General features: G+C 44.9%; 1 protein-coding gene across 4 annotated transcripts in view; it reads right to left on the bottom strand.

Moving 5' to 3' along the window:
* The window catches only part of Trappc9 (trafficking protein particle complex subunit 9), a 496909-nt gene that overhangs the window by 461197 nt on the left and 15031 nt on the right, over positions 1-20681 (bottom strand). For 3 of the 4 annotated variants that reach the window (XM_078016653.1, XM_078016651.1, XM_078016650.1), the window contains 3 exons: positions 18992-19120; positions 13149-13175; positions 1681-1802 (listed from right to left, as the gene is read on the bottom strand). In XM_078016653.1, coding sequence (XP_077872779.1) covers positions 1681-1802; positions 13149-13175; positions 18992-19120 — 278 coding nt within the window. The remainder of the gene's footprint in view (positions 1-1680; positions 1803-13148; positions 13176-18991; positions 19121-20681) is intronic. The other variant, XM_078016652.1, reaches the window with a different exon arrangement.

Genomic DNA, 20681 nt, shown 5'->3' with positions numbered 1-20681 from the left:
CCCCAGCACCATTAAAAAAAATCAGAACAAAAAATTTTATCTACTGGGCTATTTATCAGAACACTGTTTATGATCATGGAAGGAAAAATCAAAACCAAATACTATTTAGGAATGAAGCACTGCTTAAGTATATAATTCTCTCGTAATTGTTTATCTTTTCATTCTCTATTAGAGAAGGAATTTAGAAAGCAACTTGAAATGACCTATGACAAATGTTAATGTCACATCCAGTGAGTAAATGTCTAGAAAAATCTAACATAAAGGAATATTCACACAAGAACATAAGAGTTTATGTACAGGAATGTTCAAAAAAGCTGAATAAGGAAAGCCTGGCACATGTACTGATGCTGGTAAGGGGATGGAGCTGGGGGCACCATGCTGAGTGAGTTGCCAGACTCAGAAGCCAAGAGCCAGCGCTTTCTCTCAGGAGGTTGTGGGGGGGGCGGGGGGGGGGGGTCCGGGTAGAAGAGGGATCTCACCAAAACAGAAACAAGACCAAAAGGACAGAAGGGGGCAGAGAGGAGAGGGAGGCAGGAGGGGGCAGAGGGAGGCACTGGGGACGGATACCTGCCAAACTGCCACATCCAGGGACAAACACCCGACAGTGAATGCTGCTCTAGTGTGTGACTATGACGTACTAGTTAACAACAGGAACACAGTGGTCAGGAGAGCGGGCCAGTGGGTGGGGGGAGCGCGAGAGAGGGCGGGTTCAGGGGACAGGCTGAGCACTCACGCCACGTGGGCATACGAATACGCCTGAAGACCCACAGTTAGTGTGACTATAGTGCCCCATAGAAATAAGAACACTCGGGAAAGCGCCCCCCGGCAGCGGGGAGTGAGGACCCCAGAGCACAGGCGGCCAGCGGAGAGCTGCTGAGAGTGGGCGTCTCCCCTCTCTCTAGGCACAGTCTGTGACAGCCCTGCACCAAGCTGCCGGGGGACGGATGACCACACACACTGTCCCCACAGTGCTCCCAAAAGCCCCGAGGTCTGAGGAGGAGCACAGCACGACTGAAGCACTGCGAGTGGGCGAAGCCAGCGGCAGCACGCCTGTAAGTGCAACGTGCAGTCTCACAGCGCCACCCTGGGAACAGGGCAGAGGGCAGGGGCCTGGGGACTTCCCCGCGCCTAAGTGGCCCTTTTCAGTATTTCAGTAATGACACCTGGAATTTAAAACTTTCTTCAGGCGAGGGGTGTAGCCCAGTGATAGAGCACATGCAAGGCCTGGCCTCAATCCCTAGCACACAAAGAAAAGAAAAAAATTATGTCCAAAGTAAAAGAATGTTGCATTGGAAAATGGAATGCCACAGAAGATGAGAAATCACACCATGGAAGACTGGATAGCGCAGAAAAATGCACAACATACCGAATGAAAAACACACTGTAGCACACAGCAAACAGGACAGTAAGTGCAGCCCCTCCACGACATGAATAGTGCACAATGACAAAGAAGACAGAAGACAGGTAACTGAATGTTCATAATGGTCATTGACTACTGAGGTGACAACAGCCTCTTTCCCCTTTTTCCAAACATACTTCATTAAACACATACTGTGTTAAAACAAAACCTACTTTAGACGCACAGTATCACGCACTTGAGAACAACATGTGCACCCTCACCACACCACGAACTCCTGACTGAAACAACGCAACATGCAAAACATTCAGTGGAAAAGTCACCTTGCTATAGTAGGAAATGGCCTCCTTGTACTTGTCGATGATGTCCTCGGGGCTGAGGCAGTTCTTGGCACGCCCGATTTCAGTGCTGGTGTCAGGGTTTATGCCGTTGGTCGTGAGGGCACCTGCAAGTGCAGGAAACACACAATAATCTTTTGCTTTTTAAGTGTCACTTTTTTGTTAGTTTAAAGAAAAGCATGAATAAGGTAAAACCTAAACACGTCCTACTGAACTCTGAACAAGGAAACAGCGTTTAAAGTCTTCACAGACCAACTTCTTCCTCCAAGTCTTACCCCCAAAGCACTAGATTAAAAGTTAACTCCGGATAAGTCTTCCTCCCTGTTGGAACTTTGTATTAAAGAGTATGAAATGCATGGCATAAAAGTGACAAGTTCATAAAAACCATGGGTGAAGTCTCGGCCCTCTCTCAGCTGGAAGCTCTTCTTGCTGGCGAGGGCCCACACTGCATCCTCAAAGGAAACAAACCATAGGAAACAATTTTCTGAACTACACAGCATTAAAAAAAATAACCTTAAACCACTACCCTCCTTTCCATGGCTGTCATTTTCTATTTCTGACCAAAGCCAGTCAATAAACAGAACCACCTAATTCCTAGCCATCAAGCCCCCACAGGGAAGAGTTTTGGAGAAACCGCCATTTTAAACACAACCAACTACACAGAGAAGTCTAGCAGGAGAAAAGGATGAAATGTTCTTTGGTTTCACAGAACACTCCTAAGGTCTAGTAGCAGGAAATGCTGGGCTTCTCTCAACACCCCCCTGGACACTTGCACCCCCTTGCACCCCACCCCGTTCCTTCCTAGGCTGAGGACGAGTTCACTACTGTCTGCAGCTGTGCACAACCAGGGTGTGCTACTCACACTGCTCCCAGCTCCGTGAGCTCGTTGCTCACCCTGGTTTCTAATCTGCATCCAACTTCCTCACCTGTATGTCTTCACTCTCTAATTCTGTAAACTGCCTCAAATACTTGTTGGAACAAGACAGAAAAGAGAATGAATAGATAAGTGGAAAGATGAATGGGTGACAGAACAACAAATAGAGAAAACACAAACCAAGAATAAAGAAAATTCCACATGCAAAATTCTCTCCTAGCCACAAGACAAAGAACTCTAACCAAAACCTCAGAAAGGCAGGTGGCTTGCAGTTTTGTTTCTTATCAATTTTGTAAAAATCACAGCAAGAAATAAGAGGAAAGAATTATAAATAATAACAAAAAAGGCCTTACTTAGAAAAATATCTAAAATATGTTCTTTTCAAATAATACATTCAGATCAGCAAGAGCCTGTGACCCAGTCTGTGTGCCACAGAGCTCAGGGAGCAAAGTTCACACAGGGTGGTCATCGAACTACCACAAAGTAGCACCCTGCACTCCTGCTCCGAGGACTGCCCTCCTGTGGCCAGCCCCAAGAGAGAGGAGCTCAAAAGGAGCCCCACTTGTACAGGGCAGGGGCAGGTCCCCAAGGGACAGTGTTCTTGCTAGGAGCTCCGGGGACCAGCCTGGGGGGTTGTAACCATCACGCTATGTTCACTGCTCTGCGTGTTCCCTAGGCTTATAATACATTCAATTCTGGCACAAATTAGGATTTAATAAACGACAAGGTGTCTTAATTTGTCTTATCAGTGCTAACAAATTACCTTTGTATTATTGTCATTCTTTTTCCCCTAGAGAAAGGAAAGGGGAACTATGGGGGGTAAGAATGAAGTAGGCTATTTGCTTCTCACATGGGACCTCATTTCCTCCATCATGCAGCACAGGATCAAAGCACCGGAGAGGCTCCCAGATGCTGCTCCATCTTTGGAGAAAGGACGTCAACACCGAGGGCTCTCTGAATAACTCCAAACCCAAGGCTGGAGCAGACGTCAACAACAGTGCCATCTGTGGGCAGGCAGGCAGAGCAGAGCACTAGGGAGCACGTACTGCATCAGACTGATTTAATTTCACTCAATAAAAGAATAACAAGGGGCTGGGGATGTGGCTCAAGCGGTAGCATGCTCCCCTGGCATGGGTGCGGCCCGGGTTCGATCCTCAGCACCACATACAAACAAAGATGTTGTGTCTGCCGAAAACTAAAATGTAAATAAAATATTAAAAAAATAAAATTAAAATAAAAAAATAACAAGCTCTAAAAATCCTAGAGTCCAGTAGACTTGCTCTTTCCTCACAGCCACAGTCCTGACGGCCCCATGGGACATTCCCGTGGGCCAGGGAAACAGTGCCTTCCAGACCAATAGCCCTGCACTGCTGCAGGGAACCCGTGCTCGGGCAGGCTGAGACAGCAGCATGCCCACTCTCCACTGCAACCCTGCCATCACTGGCTAAGTAGTCGTAAGCTCATACTTCATGCAAGAGTGTTTATAAGGCACAAAATAGGAACTCAGAAACACAGAAAAAAGCAAGAAAAAGAGGGAGTAGTAAACAGAGACCAGTGACTGGAGAGAGAGGCAAAACCATCGAGATAGAGAGGAGCTGAGACGGGAGCAGTCCTTAGCTGGCAATAATTCCTGTAGCAGCTACCACGCTGGGGTCAATAAGGCTTCAAAGCCATGCCTCCCAACTGCCACCAACACAAGACAGTGATTCCATGAGCCTAGAAGTTGAACTAGCCAAGAGACACTGCCTGCAGCAGCGAGACACAGCCCTGAGGTAACAGGGCTTGAGGGGGGCCTTCTCCCTGGGGTGCTGGGACACCTAGACAGCCACCTCTGACGGGGAAAGAAGACCCTCCCCTCCACCAAACACCAAAACAAACTGCAAATGGGTCCGGGATCTACGGGGAAACAGAAAACCTAAAGAGGCTCAAAATCCATGACAAATTCCTTTAGAACCTGGGTATAGTTGAAAGGCCATTGGGACTCAAATGCAGCAAAAAATAATAATAAATAAATATATATATATATGTATGTGTGTGTGTATACACATATGTGTATATATATATATACGTATGTGTGTATATATATGTATATTTAACCTACTAATCATACAGCAAAATACCACAAACAAAGCAATACATAAATGAGCATCTGAGAAAATATTCACAACATACATCACAAAGTGCATATCCCTGAAACATGAAAAGGTCATAAAAGCTGAGAGAAAAATCAGCATAAATTCAATAGAATATTTTTAAAATGAGCTGAGCTGAGGGTGAGGGATATGGCTCAGTTGGCAGAGTGCTTGCCTACCACGCACAAGGTCCTGGGTTCAATCCCCAGCAACACACACACACACACACACACACACACACACACGCCCGCCTTAAGGGTGAAGTCCAGTGGCAAAGCACTTACCAAGCACACAGGAGGCCTGGGCCCCACCCCCTGCACCCCACCCCCAGCACCACCATCCCAATAAAAGTGTAGCATCCTACACTTTGCAAAAGAAAGAGAAATAAAAATATTTAAATCTTTGGTTTTTTCCAAAAAGAAAGAGGAGGAAAACCAAGGAACACAAGAGAAAAGCCACCTGGGTTAAGTAAAAACCAGGTGCCAAATGAGACGGGAAGTGACACATCTCGAGATATAATTTTTCATATAGTTTTTGACTTTTTTAACCATTATGATGTTTTTTAGACTAAAAATAAATCAATAAAGGTGAGGGAACCTATTGATGGAATACAAACAGAAACAACTACATTTCAAATAAATAGGGTAAGCACTGATAGGGAGCATCACAGAACCAATCGAGAAGGTCCACCCACAATGCTGCACACAGCATCCTCACACAGTGGCAGAAGGAGCCACCAACAGTCCCTAAATTCCAGCTTCATGCAGAGGTACTGCGGAAGGAGACTGACCAAATCATGCTGCATGCATGTACAAACGTGGCCCAGTGAATCCTGCTACTATGTATAATTATAATACACCAACAAAATGTTTTTTTAAATGGACCTGCGCTGCACAGAAAGGTATCACATGAAGGTTAAATTCCCTGTCTGTAACCACCACACCACTTCTGTGATGACACTGTCCCTGGAAACACACCCGATGCATTGGGGAAAGCATCAAACCTATAGCTCACTCAAATAGCTCAAAAAAAAATGCACATGACACACAGAGCTCAGATCATAAAGCCAAGACTAAGCTAACAGCTGGGTCTTCATGAGTACACCAAATACTGGGTACTTTAAACTGTTTTGTAAGACCTGGGCTTTAAATTGTTTCAAAATCAACAATTAATCCAGGCACAGTGGTACACATCTATAATCCTCACAGCTTAGAAGTCTGAAGCAGGAGGATCGAGAGTTCAAAGCCAACCTCAGCAATTTAGTGAGACACTAAGCAACTCAGTGAGCCCTGTGTCTAAATAAAATACAAAATAGGGCTGGGGATCAGCTCAGTGGTTGAGAGCCCTTGAGTTCAATCTCCAGTGCCAAAAGAAAAAGAAATCAACAATTTAAAATGAGAATTCTGATAAATTCAATAAATTATAAAATAATTCTATTAAAATAGAATGTATTTCAATAGCAATTGAAGCACTAAATATGTAAAATTGGGAATATAAATGAAATGAATGTGCAGAAGACCAGTTACAAACTAAGATCACAGCTCAGAATGACTGAGTGCTTCACTCCTAACACCTTCCATGTTCCAGACACTGGGCAGGACAGTGGACCATGCTACCAGAGCAGGGCACATTGGTTTCAAAAAGTCAGCCTACCTGTGTGTTGTCCTAGCCACTCAAGATTCTGAGGCAGGAGGATTCCAAGTTCAAGACAGATCCTGTCTCAAATAAATGAAACGGGCTGGGGGTATAACTCAGTGGCAGAGAACCCCTGGGTTCAATCTCCAGTACCACCCAAAAAAAAAAGTCACCATCAGAGACACAATGGAGCACACCTATAACCCCAGCTATTAGAGAGGCTGAGACAAGAGGATGGCAAGGTCAAAACCAGCTTGGACAACTCAGTGAGACCCTGTCTTAGAATAAAATAAAAAGGGCTGGGAGTGCAGGTTAGGGGTAGAGTGCTTGCCTAGCATAATATGGGTGAGTCCTTGGGTCCATTCCCGTTTCAAAACTGCAAAAAAACAGCTTAAATTTAACTTAAAAGAAAAAGAAAGGAAGATCTTGAGCCAATACTTTAAGAAACTAGAAAAAGAAGACAACTAAATTCAAAGCAAGCAAAAGAGAAGAAGTAGAAAAGATGAGAGAAGAAATAAATGAAATCCAAAAATAACAGAAAAGGGGCTGGGATTGTGGCTCAGCTATGGAGCACTCACCTAGCATGTAGGAGGCCCTGGGTTCGAGCCTCAGCACCACATAAAAATAAATAAATAAAATAAAGAATATTTATTAAAATAAATATTAAAAAAATAACAGAAAAATCAAATCAACAAAATCACAAAGTTTGTTTTTTTAAGGCAATCAACAAAATTGATAAATAGCCAAAGGAAGGAAGGAAGGAAGGAAGGAAGGAAGGAAGGAAGGAAGGAAGGAAGGAAGGAAGGAAGGAAGGAAGGAAGGAAGGAAGGAGAGCGGCAGACTGTAATCACTAAAACCAGGGCTGAGAGAGCAAACACTAGCACAGCCTCACAGAGCTGGATGGGAAGACCCAGGAGCACTAGGAACACTCACCCACAATAATCACCTAGATCACACTGTGTAATCTAGATGAGACTCTGGGAAAGACACAAACTACCAAAACCAACTGAAGAAGAAGAAGAAAATTAGAATACACAATTTCAATAAAGATATTGAATCAATAATCAAAAATTTCACCTGGGTACAAATAATTTCAATGTGGAATTCTACCAAACACTTAAAGACAAATACCAATTCTTCACACAATTCTAAAAAATCGAAGAGGAATTCTAACCAACTCATTCTATGGAGCCAACACTGCTCTGATAACAAAACCAGAAAAAAGCACCAGAGCAACAAAGAACTACTGACAATTCTCTCTCACAAATACAGATGTAAAATTCCTCAAAAAATATTAGTGGACTGAATCCAGCAAGATATAAAAGGATTGTGCAACATAATCAAGAGAGATTGGTTTCAGAAACGTAAGGTTGGCTTAGCATCTGAAAATTAACTAATGCAACACAGATGTGAGTTGAATAAAGGAGAAACAAAAACAGGACCATCTCAAGAGACAGCAAGAGCACGGACAAATCCAATACCCCCATGACAAAAACGCTCCGCACACAGGAACAGAAGGTGTCCTCAGCCCGAGGAAGGCACCTGTGAACACCCACAGCTCATCGCACATGGTGGTGAAAGACCCAATGTTTCCCTGTAAGATCAGGAGTAAGACCAGCCTCCCAGTGGGAAAGAAGAAGCAGACTTCCTCTATCTTCAGGTGACACACATTCTTACATAGAGAAAACCCCAAGGGATCCAGTAGGAAACCCCCAGAGCTCACAAGTCAGTCCAGCAAGGTCCAAAGATATCTGTGCTCACATGTGCTCACAATGAATCAACTGAAAATGCAAGAAAGACGACAATCCCATTCACAATAACACGAAAAAGATGAAACTTCTTATGCATAAACCTGGTGCTTGGGCAGCTGAGATAAGAGGATCTCAAGTTCAAGGCCAGCCTCAGCAACTGAGTTTGACCCTTGGTAACTTAGCAAGACCTCGTCTCCAAACAGAAAGTAAAATGGGCTGAGGATGTGGCTCAATGGTAAAGCGGCCTGGGTCCAATCCTCAGTACCAAAAAATAAATAAATAAATTTAAAAACAAAAAAAATATGATGGGATACTCTGAAAACCCCAGCCACTGCTGAAAAAAATTAAGGATAGGATTGAGGATCCAGCTCAGTGATAAGTACTTACCCTCGAAGGGCTAACTCCCAGGGGTAACCACACAAGAAGGATGCTGACAAAGATAATGGAAAGCCACCCCGTGCCCAAGGTCTGGAGGAAAAAATATTCTTAAGAGGGCAATACTCCCCAAACTGACGCACAGACTCAATAAAATCCCTACCAAAATCGAAGCTAGAATCTTTGTAGAAACTGACTATCTGATCCTAAAATTCAGACGAACATTCAAGGGATGTGGAATAATCAAAAACATCTCAAAAGAAAAGAAGAAATTTGGAGGGCTTCACCTCCAGATTATAAAATTTACATGTCTTATCTGGGGTAAGGGAGGAGTAACCTTACAATTTACCTACTTTACCCTTACTTCCTAAATTTTCTACAATGAACATGATCTATGTAATAAGGGAGAAAATTATCATTTTTTAAAACATGCACACTTATTCCTTAAAAAGAAAAAAATTTTAAGAATAAAGAGTAAACAAATACCCAGTGGGAAAAAACTTACAAACAAGAGCGCATTTAAGCTTTTTATATGTTAAAAACTCAAGAACATAGAGTTCCTTGGGAAGCATATGTAACATATTAAAACAAATTCACTTTCAAAAATTCTAACTGCATAATGAAAACCAAAGAAATACAGGTAATATCCCATTTGACAGCCAACTTCAAATATAGGGACAAAAAAGGCCTAGAAGCCCTATAACTCTTAACACTAACCCAATATAATGAAAGGAGAATCTTTACCTACAAGAAAGTGGAAATCTGTGCATAAGACAGGACAAACTCGGTCAAACAACATTAGAGCTGGGAGCGATGTTTAAATAGAATTCTAAAGTTAGAACCTTGTTGAAAAGCTATAACACGCTCTGAAAAACAGAAAATATAATACAAAGTTTGCCCCTATGTCCCATACAAATGCAAACTTAATTTTTGTTTACTCATGGGTACTAATTACTTTAACGAAAGCAGAATATTTTAATTAAGACAAGCAACCAGTATTACACGTCTCTCTCAAATCTAGTTAACGAGTCTACTCTGCCATTAACCATAACGTGTCTAGGACAGTTCTGCCACAGTGAAAATGCCTTGGGGGGCTGGTGGAGCTCCTCAAGCCTACCAGACTGCAGGTGCTTCTGGGTCAGCTAGACCTAACATTCCCCTTGTGAAACGCACAACCGCCACAACAGGGCTGTGTCAAGACTTGGCTTGCAGATGCAGGCTCACGAACACTGCTGTCTGAGGATGCTGTTGGACCACCAGGTTCTACCAATTCCACAGCTGGTAAGTGACTCCCATCTACAATATGAAAACAACTGTTACAAGTTAACAGTAAAAAAAAAAAAAAAAAAAAAAAAAAAAAAGCCCAATTTTAAAAATAAGGGACAAGGGACCCAAATAGACATTTTTCCAAAGGGAATATACCAATAACTAATCAACGCAGGAAAGGATGCTCACCAGCATTATAGGAAATACAAACCACAACTACAGTGAGGCACCACTTCACACCCGCTAGGACGGCTGAGACTAACAGATGCCAGTGAGGACAGAGAGGAAGAAACTCCTGCACGCCCTGGGGGAAGGCAAAGTGGTGGGGCCACTTAGGAAAAGAGTGTGGCGGCTTTTCAACATTGAACGACACATGACCTGGCAACTCTTCTGCCACATGCACATGAGAGCTTCAAACACAGGTCACCCGGAAACCTGCACCGGAGTATTCCCAGTACTGTCCTTCCCAGCACCCACAGGTGGGAGCAACACCAACATCCAACTGAGAGAAAGAATGAGCAGAAGAGCACGAGGAGGAAGAAGAGACAGCACAGACAGGGCCACGAGGCCCAGCCACCCGGGAGCAGGCCAAGAGTCACAAGTTCAAGGCCAGCAAGCAACTTAAAAGAACCTGCCTCAAAATACAAAAAATAACAAGAGCTGGGGTGTAGTTCAGAGGTAGAGCACCTCTGGGTTCAACCCCTAATACAAAAAAAAAGGCTGTCACAAAAGGCCATGTGTCATATGTTCCCATTCATGTGAAACGTGCAGATCGGGCAAATCATAGAAGAGAAGAAAGTAAATTACTAGTCAAGCTGGAGGAGGGTGGAGGGAACAGGAAGCAACAGTGATTGGTGCAGGGGTGGCTTGTTGGTGTGATGTCCTAAAAGTGGCTATACTTACAGCCACACAACATTGATGAGTACCGGAAACCCACTCAACCGTACACTTTCAACAGGGGAGTTACATTCAAGTTCTTTTAAAAACAAAGCAGCTGAGAGCAGTGCTCTCACTCGACAAACACACAGGAAGAAACAACCCTCGCCACGGAGTGGAATCGCAAGTGCAAGCCAGGGAGCCAGGGAGCGTCAGAAGCGTCCCTGCATCCCTGAGCGAGGGCATGCTGAATGTGCAGCGTTCAGGAGGAACAGAGCAGTGAGAAGAGAAGCACCGCCTGGAGTGCAGGCCAAGAACCCGCAGGGTGCAGGTCGGAGGACACAGGTCACCCTCAAGTAAGCAGCACAGCACGCACCCTCGACTGCCCAGCTTTTCTTGGGGTTTTGTAAACAGTTGTGGGGAAACAAATACTATCTTCATTTAAAACTCAAAAATTAGAGGGGCTGGGATTGTGGCTCAATGGTAGCGTGCTCACCTAGCATGCATGAGGCACTGGGTTCGATTCTCAGCACCACATAAAAATAAAGACAATAAAGTCCATCAACAACTAAAAAAATATTTTAAAAAAAACTCAAAAATGAATAAAATGGAGCTGGGTGGCTTGGGAAGAATAGAGGTACTATGGACTAGACAGAGGGGAATGAAGGAAAGAGAGGGGTCTGGGGTAGGAATGATAGTAGAATGAACCAGACATTATTTACCCTACATGCATATGTGATTTACACAACCTGTCTAACTCTACATCATGTACAACCAGAAGAATGAGAAGTTATACTCCATCTATGTATGAAGTGTCAAAATGCATTCTATTGTCATGTAAAACTAATTAGACCAAATAAAAACTTAAAATAAATAAATAAAAGTGGGATATTTTGCAATGGAATGGCTGCATGTGGATGGGCTTTCTGCAGGGCGAAGCAATCCTATCACCCCTGAGGGAGCATTAGCTCTTAGTGCAGAGCCTCCTGAGAGCTGCAGAGCGACCCCCCACAAGTACCCCTGCTGCTAGCACATCTTCAAGGGTTGGAGCAGCAGAGAAGGGAGGTTGAGAAGACAGCCAGCTCTCATCGGATGCGTCAGTCTCCACCCAAAGACCTCACAAACTGGGCACAGTGGCATACTCCTCTAATCCCAGCAAGTGGGAAGACTGAGACAAAAGGATCACAAGTTCAAGGCCAGCCTGTCTCAGAATAAAAAGTAAAAAGGACAGGGCTATAGCCCAGTGGTAGAGCACCCCTGGGTTCAATTAAAAAAAAAATGCTGTGCCCTGCAGCAGTGGGGGAGGCTGCTTCCTTGCTGCCCCTTGGCAGGCAGGCAGGCCCACACTGCTCTCGTGGGGACAGCTGCAGAAGGCACCCGCAAGCCAGTGCCAGCCAGGGTCCACGTCCTTTCCCAGCAGCCTTCCCCTCAGTAGCATGATCCAGATGTCCCTGAATAACGAGGCTGGTGATTGCCGTCACCCCTCTCCCAGCACCCCAAACCAATCTCACCTCTACACAACTTATTTTGAAACTTTGCAAAAATTTATAAAAATATTCTTTATCTCAACTAATTTTTTTTTAATTGGAAGAAACATCTGACTTTTAGAAGTAGCTCTGAGCCACTTGTACAAGCAATGTGGTAACACAGGGAAATTTAACATCTCCTATGAGGCACAATGAGCTGGTCCAGGCTCAGTAAGTGTCTCCTGGTCAAACATCAGCCCCAGGTCAACTGAGCCCTGGAGTGGCACATACACTCAGCTGGAACAGGAAGGCCCTGCACACAGGCCCCAGCGGCAACTGAGTCTCCTGAAAGCAAAGGCACTTTGTTGTCCTTCCTCTGCACTTTCCACAAACCCTACAAAATCTTGAGCCACCAACCTAGAGAAAGGAGGGGATACAAATATTAAAACAGAGTCTCCAAACCTGCATTTCAGAATGGAGTGATATGGGGGACAAACGTGGAAAACCACCCTGCGCCATGCAAGTGCCCTGCCTGACTGTTCTTCAGAGGAGACCAGAAAACACCAGCGCTCATCACAAAATGATTGAGCACTGAAACAGGATAGATTTTTGCTATGTTAATTACAGAAGGTATGAAGAAGGGAAAGAAAAACCCACCTGTGTAAAAAATGCAAAATTTCTTTTCCCATTATGAACACATGTACGAAATGCAGTAGAGAATTTGAAGTCATTTGAAAGGAGCACAGCCACAGAATCGGAGTGAAGTCATTATTATAAATGAATTCAAAACTGACAGGACAGGCATGCACAGTGCACTCAGAGAACTAAGGCACATATTCACTTAACCATGCTAGGGCAAGAATTTTCTTCTTCAACAGACAACACAAAGCAATAGCGTGCCCCATCAAACAAGGACCAAATAATAATCAGGTTTTTAACAGTTCTGATTTAAAGTTTCTTAAATCAGAATGTTCCCAAGATCACAATCCAGAAATTTTAACAATTCATTCACACCACCATGAAACAAGCACTTAAAAAAATAAATAATCAAAAGAAACTAAGCACATAGATGATGTACCTGGATCAATGAGAACTTCCTGTGCCCCTGGAAGAGAGAACAGATTAGGGTCTTTTATTTGGAAAACAAAACTATTTTTTAACTACTAAAACACATTTCATAATTCACATAGCGTTGAAAAGCTGGACACTTGAAGGTAATCAGAAAGGCAAGTCAGGGTGTTCCCAGTGCAGGGCCTTTGTGTTGCAGGAGGAAAGAAAGAAAAGCCCCTGTTACCACACCCTCCACCAACAGCTAAGTGCCTCCACACCTCTGGGCCCCCACCTTCTTAACTCCTGCTCCAACTCTTTTTAAACAAGTGTGAGAATTTCTTATTTCCACAAATAAGCCAAGTGAGAAAGGAATATTGTTTGTGCAAGTGTAGGTCAGCACCTTGCAACAAGAGAGAGGAGGGGCCAGAGGTACTGTGGAACTTACCACTACTTCCCTAAACCAGACAGCCATCTAGATCTCTCCACTCCCTCCTCACTCCCTGCAGCTCACTAGTGCAGGCTCTCTTTCTCTCTCTCTCTCTCTCTCTCTCTCTCTCTCTCTCTCTCTCTCTCTCTCTCTCTCTTTCACACACACACACACACACACACACACACACACACTGAATTACTGGACACTTCATTGAGCAAAGGATTTCCAGTGTTTAGAGGATAACTTCGTATTTAGTTTAAAATAATTGACTTTATTACTATCAAAAAGCCTGTGAGGGCTGGGGATATAGCTCAGTGCTTGCCTTGCACAAGGTCCTGGATTCAATCCCCAGAACCACAGCGGGGGGGGGGGGGGGGGGCGGATCCTGTGAAAGCCCTGGTCAAGCCTGGAGAACTAGTGGCTCCAGACATGTTTTATCATTAGCTATTAACATCGTTAAGCAGTTTTATAGGATTCAAAAAGGTGTGTACTGAAAACTTCCTCTTACAAATAGCACATTCACCAATCCTCTGTCCATACAGAACAATCCCGTGACTATGGGTGCCATGAGGAGCCATTCTGCCTACGGCCATCTGTTCTGCCACAGCCTGGCAGCCACCACTAAAATAAAGCACAGGCGCTTCCTTCCACTGAGCACCTCGTCTGCTCCCTCAGAAAGCACCCAGGAGCTCTGCTTAAGCCTGAGGAGGTAGTCCCCTCAGTAAGCCCCCTAGCCCCCGTGATGGGGCCTGGCTAGAGGTGGGACATGTATTGACAACCAGTGTCCTGCACCTGTGAGCTCACTTTGATGTGGCTTCATCAGCAGGAGGTAGCATTCCCATCCTCTACCTTCCTACTCTTTAGTCTCCTCTCTCAACTGGCTGGGCAGAAAGCAGGAGAGCTACTGTGGGGCCAGCACATGTTCACCAACAGCCCAGCCTGGCCTGTAACCAGGAATAGGGGTTCAGGAAGGCTACTGACTCTCTAGCCACCTCAGCAGTGCCCTCCTCGATGCCTGCTCACTTCTTAACTGGACCTTTATTCACAAAACCATTTCCTCCTAGTTTAGTCCCTTAGTAATTATTCAAAATTATGAAATGATGGCTCCAACACAGCCAGCAGGGCTGAGCTTTCCACGAGGTCTTTCCCCTCTGCTGAACACTGTGCCCCTTCTCCTGTTCTCACCACTCTGCAGAGACATCAGGAGCCCCTGCCCGGACGAGAGGACTCTCTAGGAGCACCTGGCTTGGTGCAGCGCCTGCGTTCAGACCCACGTGGCTGAATTTGGAAAATGAGTCCCACCAGTGAATGCACAGCAGGGTGCAAGACCAGGGGCTCAAAGTTCTTCTCAGCTTTAAGGGGCTCCAGAGGTGGTCTCTCTCTCTCTCATGAAGGCACAGCCAGCTGGTTTCTAATATTGGAAGGAAAGTTCAGCTTCACCACTCTCTCACAGCATGCCTAAGATGTTCGTGCTGAGATGACAGACAAAAATAAGATATAACTGGAATGCTTTTTCCAGGTATCCAGAAATAATGGACATCGTGCTCTTCTGAAGCACTAGATAAAAAAATAAAATTAAAGCAACCTTGTTTAAATCTTCTTTACAAACAGGAAAATTAGGCCTTTAAAAAAAAAAGGTGCAACAGCTCCACCTATGGCCAAAAAGCCCATCCAAGCTGCTGAAAAAGACACAGCAAAATAAATGGCCTGCATACTGAGAAGAGATGAGAGGAGTTGTTAACTAGGATGCTCAGAAACCATGACTAAAAGCTTAGTTAGCACATACTGGATTCTGCTTCAGGAAGGAATGGTATTCAGTAATTAATCTAAAAAGTTCCACACCCCTGCATGTCAACAAAAGAGAGAGGCTCACAGAAACTAGGCTGACCAGGAAGGGCCCCGGGGCACCCAGGGCAGCCTCCCGGTCCACAGTGGGTAGGCTGCACCACAGGCTCTGCCCATCCAGCAATGAGGCTGGCTTCCTCCCAGGCTCTGCATTTTGCTCTGTTCCAGAACCCAACTGATCCCCAAACCCTGCTACCATGAAGCCATCACTGATTTTGGAGCAGTAGACAGTGTCAGTACCTTGCATGGTGACTCCCAAAGGGTGACACAACTGTTGAGAGACAAAAGTTCTTGAGAAAGCATGCCTATTTAGTGACACTGCTTTCCCCTCCTCCACACAGGAAAGCTGACAGGTGGATGCCACCCAGTCTGTCACTGTGACAGTTACTCTGTACTGGACACTGGGAGCTCTCAGCAGGTTCCACTGTCATCCCTCCCACAAATGAGGAGAAAGATTCAGGCCACAAAAACAAAGCTGGCAAGTTCCACAGAGCTACATTCACCATCAAGAAAGAATACAGAGGTCTACTCTCTCAAAACTCACTAGCTTAAGTAAGTTGATCTTTTCTTCAGACTAAAGACTCCATAGAACCACTCAGTCTTTACAGCTAGTTCTCTTAACAACATCACTAGAAAAATGGACAGAATGTGACTCAGCAACAGCTGGATTTTCAAGCCACATTTTTTTGTTTGGTTGTTTTTTTTGTTTGTTTTTGCACTGGAATCATTTTCAATGTGTTGTTCTTAATGCTTAAAAGGTTAAGAAAATAAAATATATATATATATTGACTTTTGGGTGTTTAGCTGCAAATAAGACATCTGTAAAAAGGCATGACTTTAGCCTAGGCCACTCTGGCTCTTATTTCCAATGACATCTCTTCCCATAAGGCCATAGGAGCCGCTCACTCACAGGTTTCGGGCTGGGCTGCTTGCAGTAGCTGAGAAGGATCACTATGCATTTGAGCACCTGGATCACATCCCAACCCTGCAGCTCCCCAGCTAGCTAGACCACCTGGCCTCAGTCCCTCTCAGAGAAGCACTGGCACCCACCCTCTGACACCCACTCTGTGGACCACAGTAGAGCCCTGGGCAGGCTCCCCGGCCTGGGATGCTGAATGACTCTCTGCTATTCTGACCAGAGCCCTCCCCGGGCGCCTACTGAGCACAGGTTCTACCACTGGCCCCACCCCAACACTGCTGGATAACTCAGAGAATGATGGCTATTATTACTGGGTTCAGATAAAACAAAAAGTAAGGTAAGTCAATGATAAGCATTTTCTTAGGGATTAATTTAGAATGAAATATTAATTTTGGGATACACTGTGTCATCCGATAATCTCAGACTTACAGTTTCATACACGAGTCTCCAGAATAAACTATTAGTGGAACCAAAAGTAAAGTTTTAAAAACTGAATTAAGACAAAATAAGAATTAAAGAAAAAAAGAAAGAATTAAAAGAAGAATTAAAGCAAAACAAGGCAGGGACTACAGTTAGGCTAAGATAACTCAATTTTAAGGGGAGGGAGTGCCCCAATCTTAGAGGAAATACGCCTGAAAACTGCAGTCTAGGGGCTGGGGATGTGGCTCAAGCGATAGCGCGCTCACCTGGCATGCGTGTGGCCTGGGTTCAATCCTCAGTACCACATACAAACAAAGATGTTGTGTCCGCCAAAAACCAAAAATAAATATTAAAACTATCTCTCTCTCAAAAAAAAAACTTATAAAAAAAACTGCAGTCTAGATCTGAGATGTCGAAAATCTTTCAATAATATTCTTGAACTCAGATCTTTATTTGGCAACAGTAGTAATACTTGTAATAGCAGCAGCTTCTAATCTCACCAAGTGCTGGGTCCTAATTTACCTGTGATCTCATTCCACCTTCTCAGTGACCCTGTGAGGTAGAACTCTATCACTTTCCCTGTTTTACAGATAAGGAAGCTGGGGCACAGGAGATTACACAACTTGCATCAGTTCACACTGACAGCAACCAGCATCTATATCTCTGCTTTCCACTGCTGAAGAGGGGGACTGAGATACCCACTCCTCCAGGTATAGGAAGGGTGTCAATCAGCTGGTCTGGCCCTCATCTCAGGCGGCAGAAGCCATAAGCTCCCAGGAGATGGGGCAGCTCACTAATCCTGACACTGACACGGACATGGGGCCACTATCTGCTCACGAGGCCCTGCCTCTGAGGAGGCAAATGGCTTCCAGCTCCTGTGTGGGAGTCCCTGCTCTCCCCGCCATCCCCTGGGCATCACTGGAGAGTCCCCCCACAGGCAGACTTCAACAGCGAAAAATTTCCAAGATCTTTACACTCTGAGGACTAAATAAAGACATTTTCTACCGCAGACAGAGCAGTTTTCCAACTTCTTTAGACTTTCCTTCCTACATTCAGCAAGGCTGCCTGAAAGGCTTCTCGTCTCACTAATCACACCAGCAGAACAGTCCACACACTGTCAACACCTCAAGCCACAGTTCAGAAAAAAGAACACCAGTGGAAAGGCACTTCCCAGAGTGCAGAGGGGCTTCCTGTACTTCCACATGTGTACGATGTCAGCGCCTGGAGACTGACTGGACAGAAACAGGGACAGCAGTCACGACCACAAGGCACAAGGCTAGTGGCACCTGAGCCAGAGCCTCACAAGGGAGACCAAAGCCCAGGAGGCAAAAGCAGAAACTCTCCTCTCTCCAGCCTCTACTCCCCACCCCTCCCAGCCCATTCACTCTGCTTTCACCTAATGAGACACACCAGGGACCTCTCCCACCAGAGAACCATCAGATACCCCTGAAAACTGTCAGGCCTCATCTAAGAGCGGCACAGGCCACCAGGATCCAGACAGCTGTGTGGCAGCACCCAGCACCCAAAGGTATCTGGGGTCTCTGTGAATGGATGAACACCTCAGGGGCAAACCCCCAACATACACTGACAACCATCTTTTCTGTCTGGGGTGGGGGTGGAATGTAGGCTGACCCTGGGGGATACCCAAAAATCTCATGAACCAAAAACTACCTAGCAGTTTTGTTTCTGCATTCTTCACTACACTTGGGGCCTATGCAACATGATGACTATATCCCACACCATGAAGGCCAGTTTACTTGTTATGGGTCAAAGGTTCAAGTTCACGTGGACTTGTGGGTCTGCTCCTTCAAAGATGTGTTTTCACTGGTCATTTATGCCAACAAACATGAGAAATCAAATTTAATTCCTTAAAGAGAACTTCACCTATCAGAAAATCTAAGAATAGCCCAAGCCCTGAATTAGCAATTAAAACTGTCCTCTGGGACCAGACTCGCCCAAAAATAGAAATGGGGAAAAAGGGCCAATGCAGATCCCCAAGGCTGCTCCACCATGGAATTCCATGCCAGAGTTCCAGAAATCAACCCAACACTATGACCAACTGCACTCAGTAAGAAGAATAAGCACTCGAGAAAATCAGAAGAAAACATCTCATTGCGAGATTTCTGACTCAAAAGGCCTCATACTTTATTTAATAAACACTGGTCAGCCCTAACTCAGAGGAAAAAGCAATAAACTCCTCCTGTTTTCTTTTAAGACTGCAAGTTAGTCAGAGACCAGAAGAAATAACAGAGCTTACCTGGTCGATGTCTGTTGGCCGCTTCAGCCGGAAGTGAGCTGCCCTGCAGCCTCCGAGACCCAGCCTTGCCGCCGGTCCCTCCAGGGTAGTGGTAGATGACAGAAGCAGAACACAACCCTTCCAGGGCAGCTGGATGTGAAAAGAAAAAAAGAAGTAGGGAATAAATAGTAAAGTTAGTGGTCCATGAATAGCTCAATTTACGGTAGCTAAAAATGATTTAAATAGCTGGATTATTTGAAAACATCAGTTTTTCCTCAAAACAAAAATCAAACCTAAACATCAATGGTTATGCTACACACAGAAACTGGCCACCCAGCTCTCACAGGCCCTCGTCAGGACTGCAACCCACGAGGCTCCAGGTGCCACAGTGCAGGGGGGTGCACTGGTGAAACATGCACCTGCTCACCGCTTCATCCACGGGAGCAGCACCTTCACACCCGGACAGGGCAGGCTCTGGGCTGATGCTGCACCCTGTCCTCCTGCCAACAGGCACTCCCTCGTAATCTAAAGCCACACCAGCGGCTTGCAGGTCGTGCTCCCAAGTTCACCCTTATCATCTTTACTCATTAATTCAGTGGTGCTTAAACATCTGCTCTCAAAATTTCTCCACACTAAATTAATAAATTACTAAGGACCACAAAAACCTTTTTTTTTAATGTGGTTTATATCTATAGGTATTTGCCATGTTATAAAATAAAACTGAGATAGGATTTAAATATTTAAGTATTAATTCCTTTTAAAATAATAATAAACTAATCACACTATTTTAATGAAAATAACTGTCTTCCAAAACAAAAATAACATACTGGAAAAATAGCCTTACTTCACCATTTTAAAATTTCCTTAACGCCTGATTTGCTACAAGCCAGCAGAGTCTCCGGCTTGCTTCTCCTGGAGTCTGTACCAGTACAGATGCTGCGCAGCCTCTGGAAAACACCACCCTACCCTCGTAGCGACCAAGGGGAAGGATGCATGGTGCCAGCTGGGGCCTCTGGCACACTTCCTCAGGAGCTGCCCCCAGGGTGCCCTGCATTGAGCGGGCACCACTGCGCCAGGGTCTCATGGCATCTTGGAGTCCAGCACATCTGCCAGGAAGGCGGGCACTCCCAAGGCCACTTCCAGGGAAAACCAGGGAGCATTGAGGCTGTCTCTGCCTCCTGCTAGAGCCTTCCCCTGCTCCTGCTTTCCTTCCCATCTATTCCTGGCTCTCATTTCCTCTCTTTCCCCACTTGTATTTCTCTATTCTCTTCAAGAAGCCAAATTATGGACTCCTCAAGCCCATTTTAAGTATGTCACACATACTACTTCAGAACTCACTTTACTCCTTCATTCTGACTTGGTTTATTCTAAGTGGGTGACAGCCCCCTCACTAAGCTGTCAACCTCAAGGAAAAAGCCTATGAACCTGTCACCTAACAGGCATTTATTTACAGGACACCCAGATGGAAAACCCCAGTCCACACTCCAAAGTCCCACTGCCAGCAGATGCCATCTGCAAAGGCAAACTCATTGACAAGCGTTTCCAGGCCCAACTCCAGCCCTACATGATTGCTGTTCTTCAAAGTGGGTTTTAGCTTTTTTTGTCCTTTAAATTTTAAAGTTCAAATATAATTCACCTACAGACTCTTCTTCAAGTGTGCAGTTCAGCCACGTTGAACTATCCAGTTGTACCACTATCACCACCTGATGTC

The sequence above is a fragment of the Ictidomys tridecemlineatus genome, chromosome 7, assembly GCF_052094955.1.
Source record: "Ictidomys tridecemlineatus isolate mIctTri1 chromosome 7, mIctTri1.hap1, whole genome shotgun sequence".
In the NCBI taxonomy this organism is placed as follows: Eukaryota; Metazoa; Chordata; class Mammalia; order Rodentia; family Sciuridae; genus Ictidomys; species Ictidomys tridecemlineatus.
This window is presented reverse-complemented; position numbering and strand designations above follow the sequence as displayed.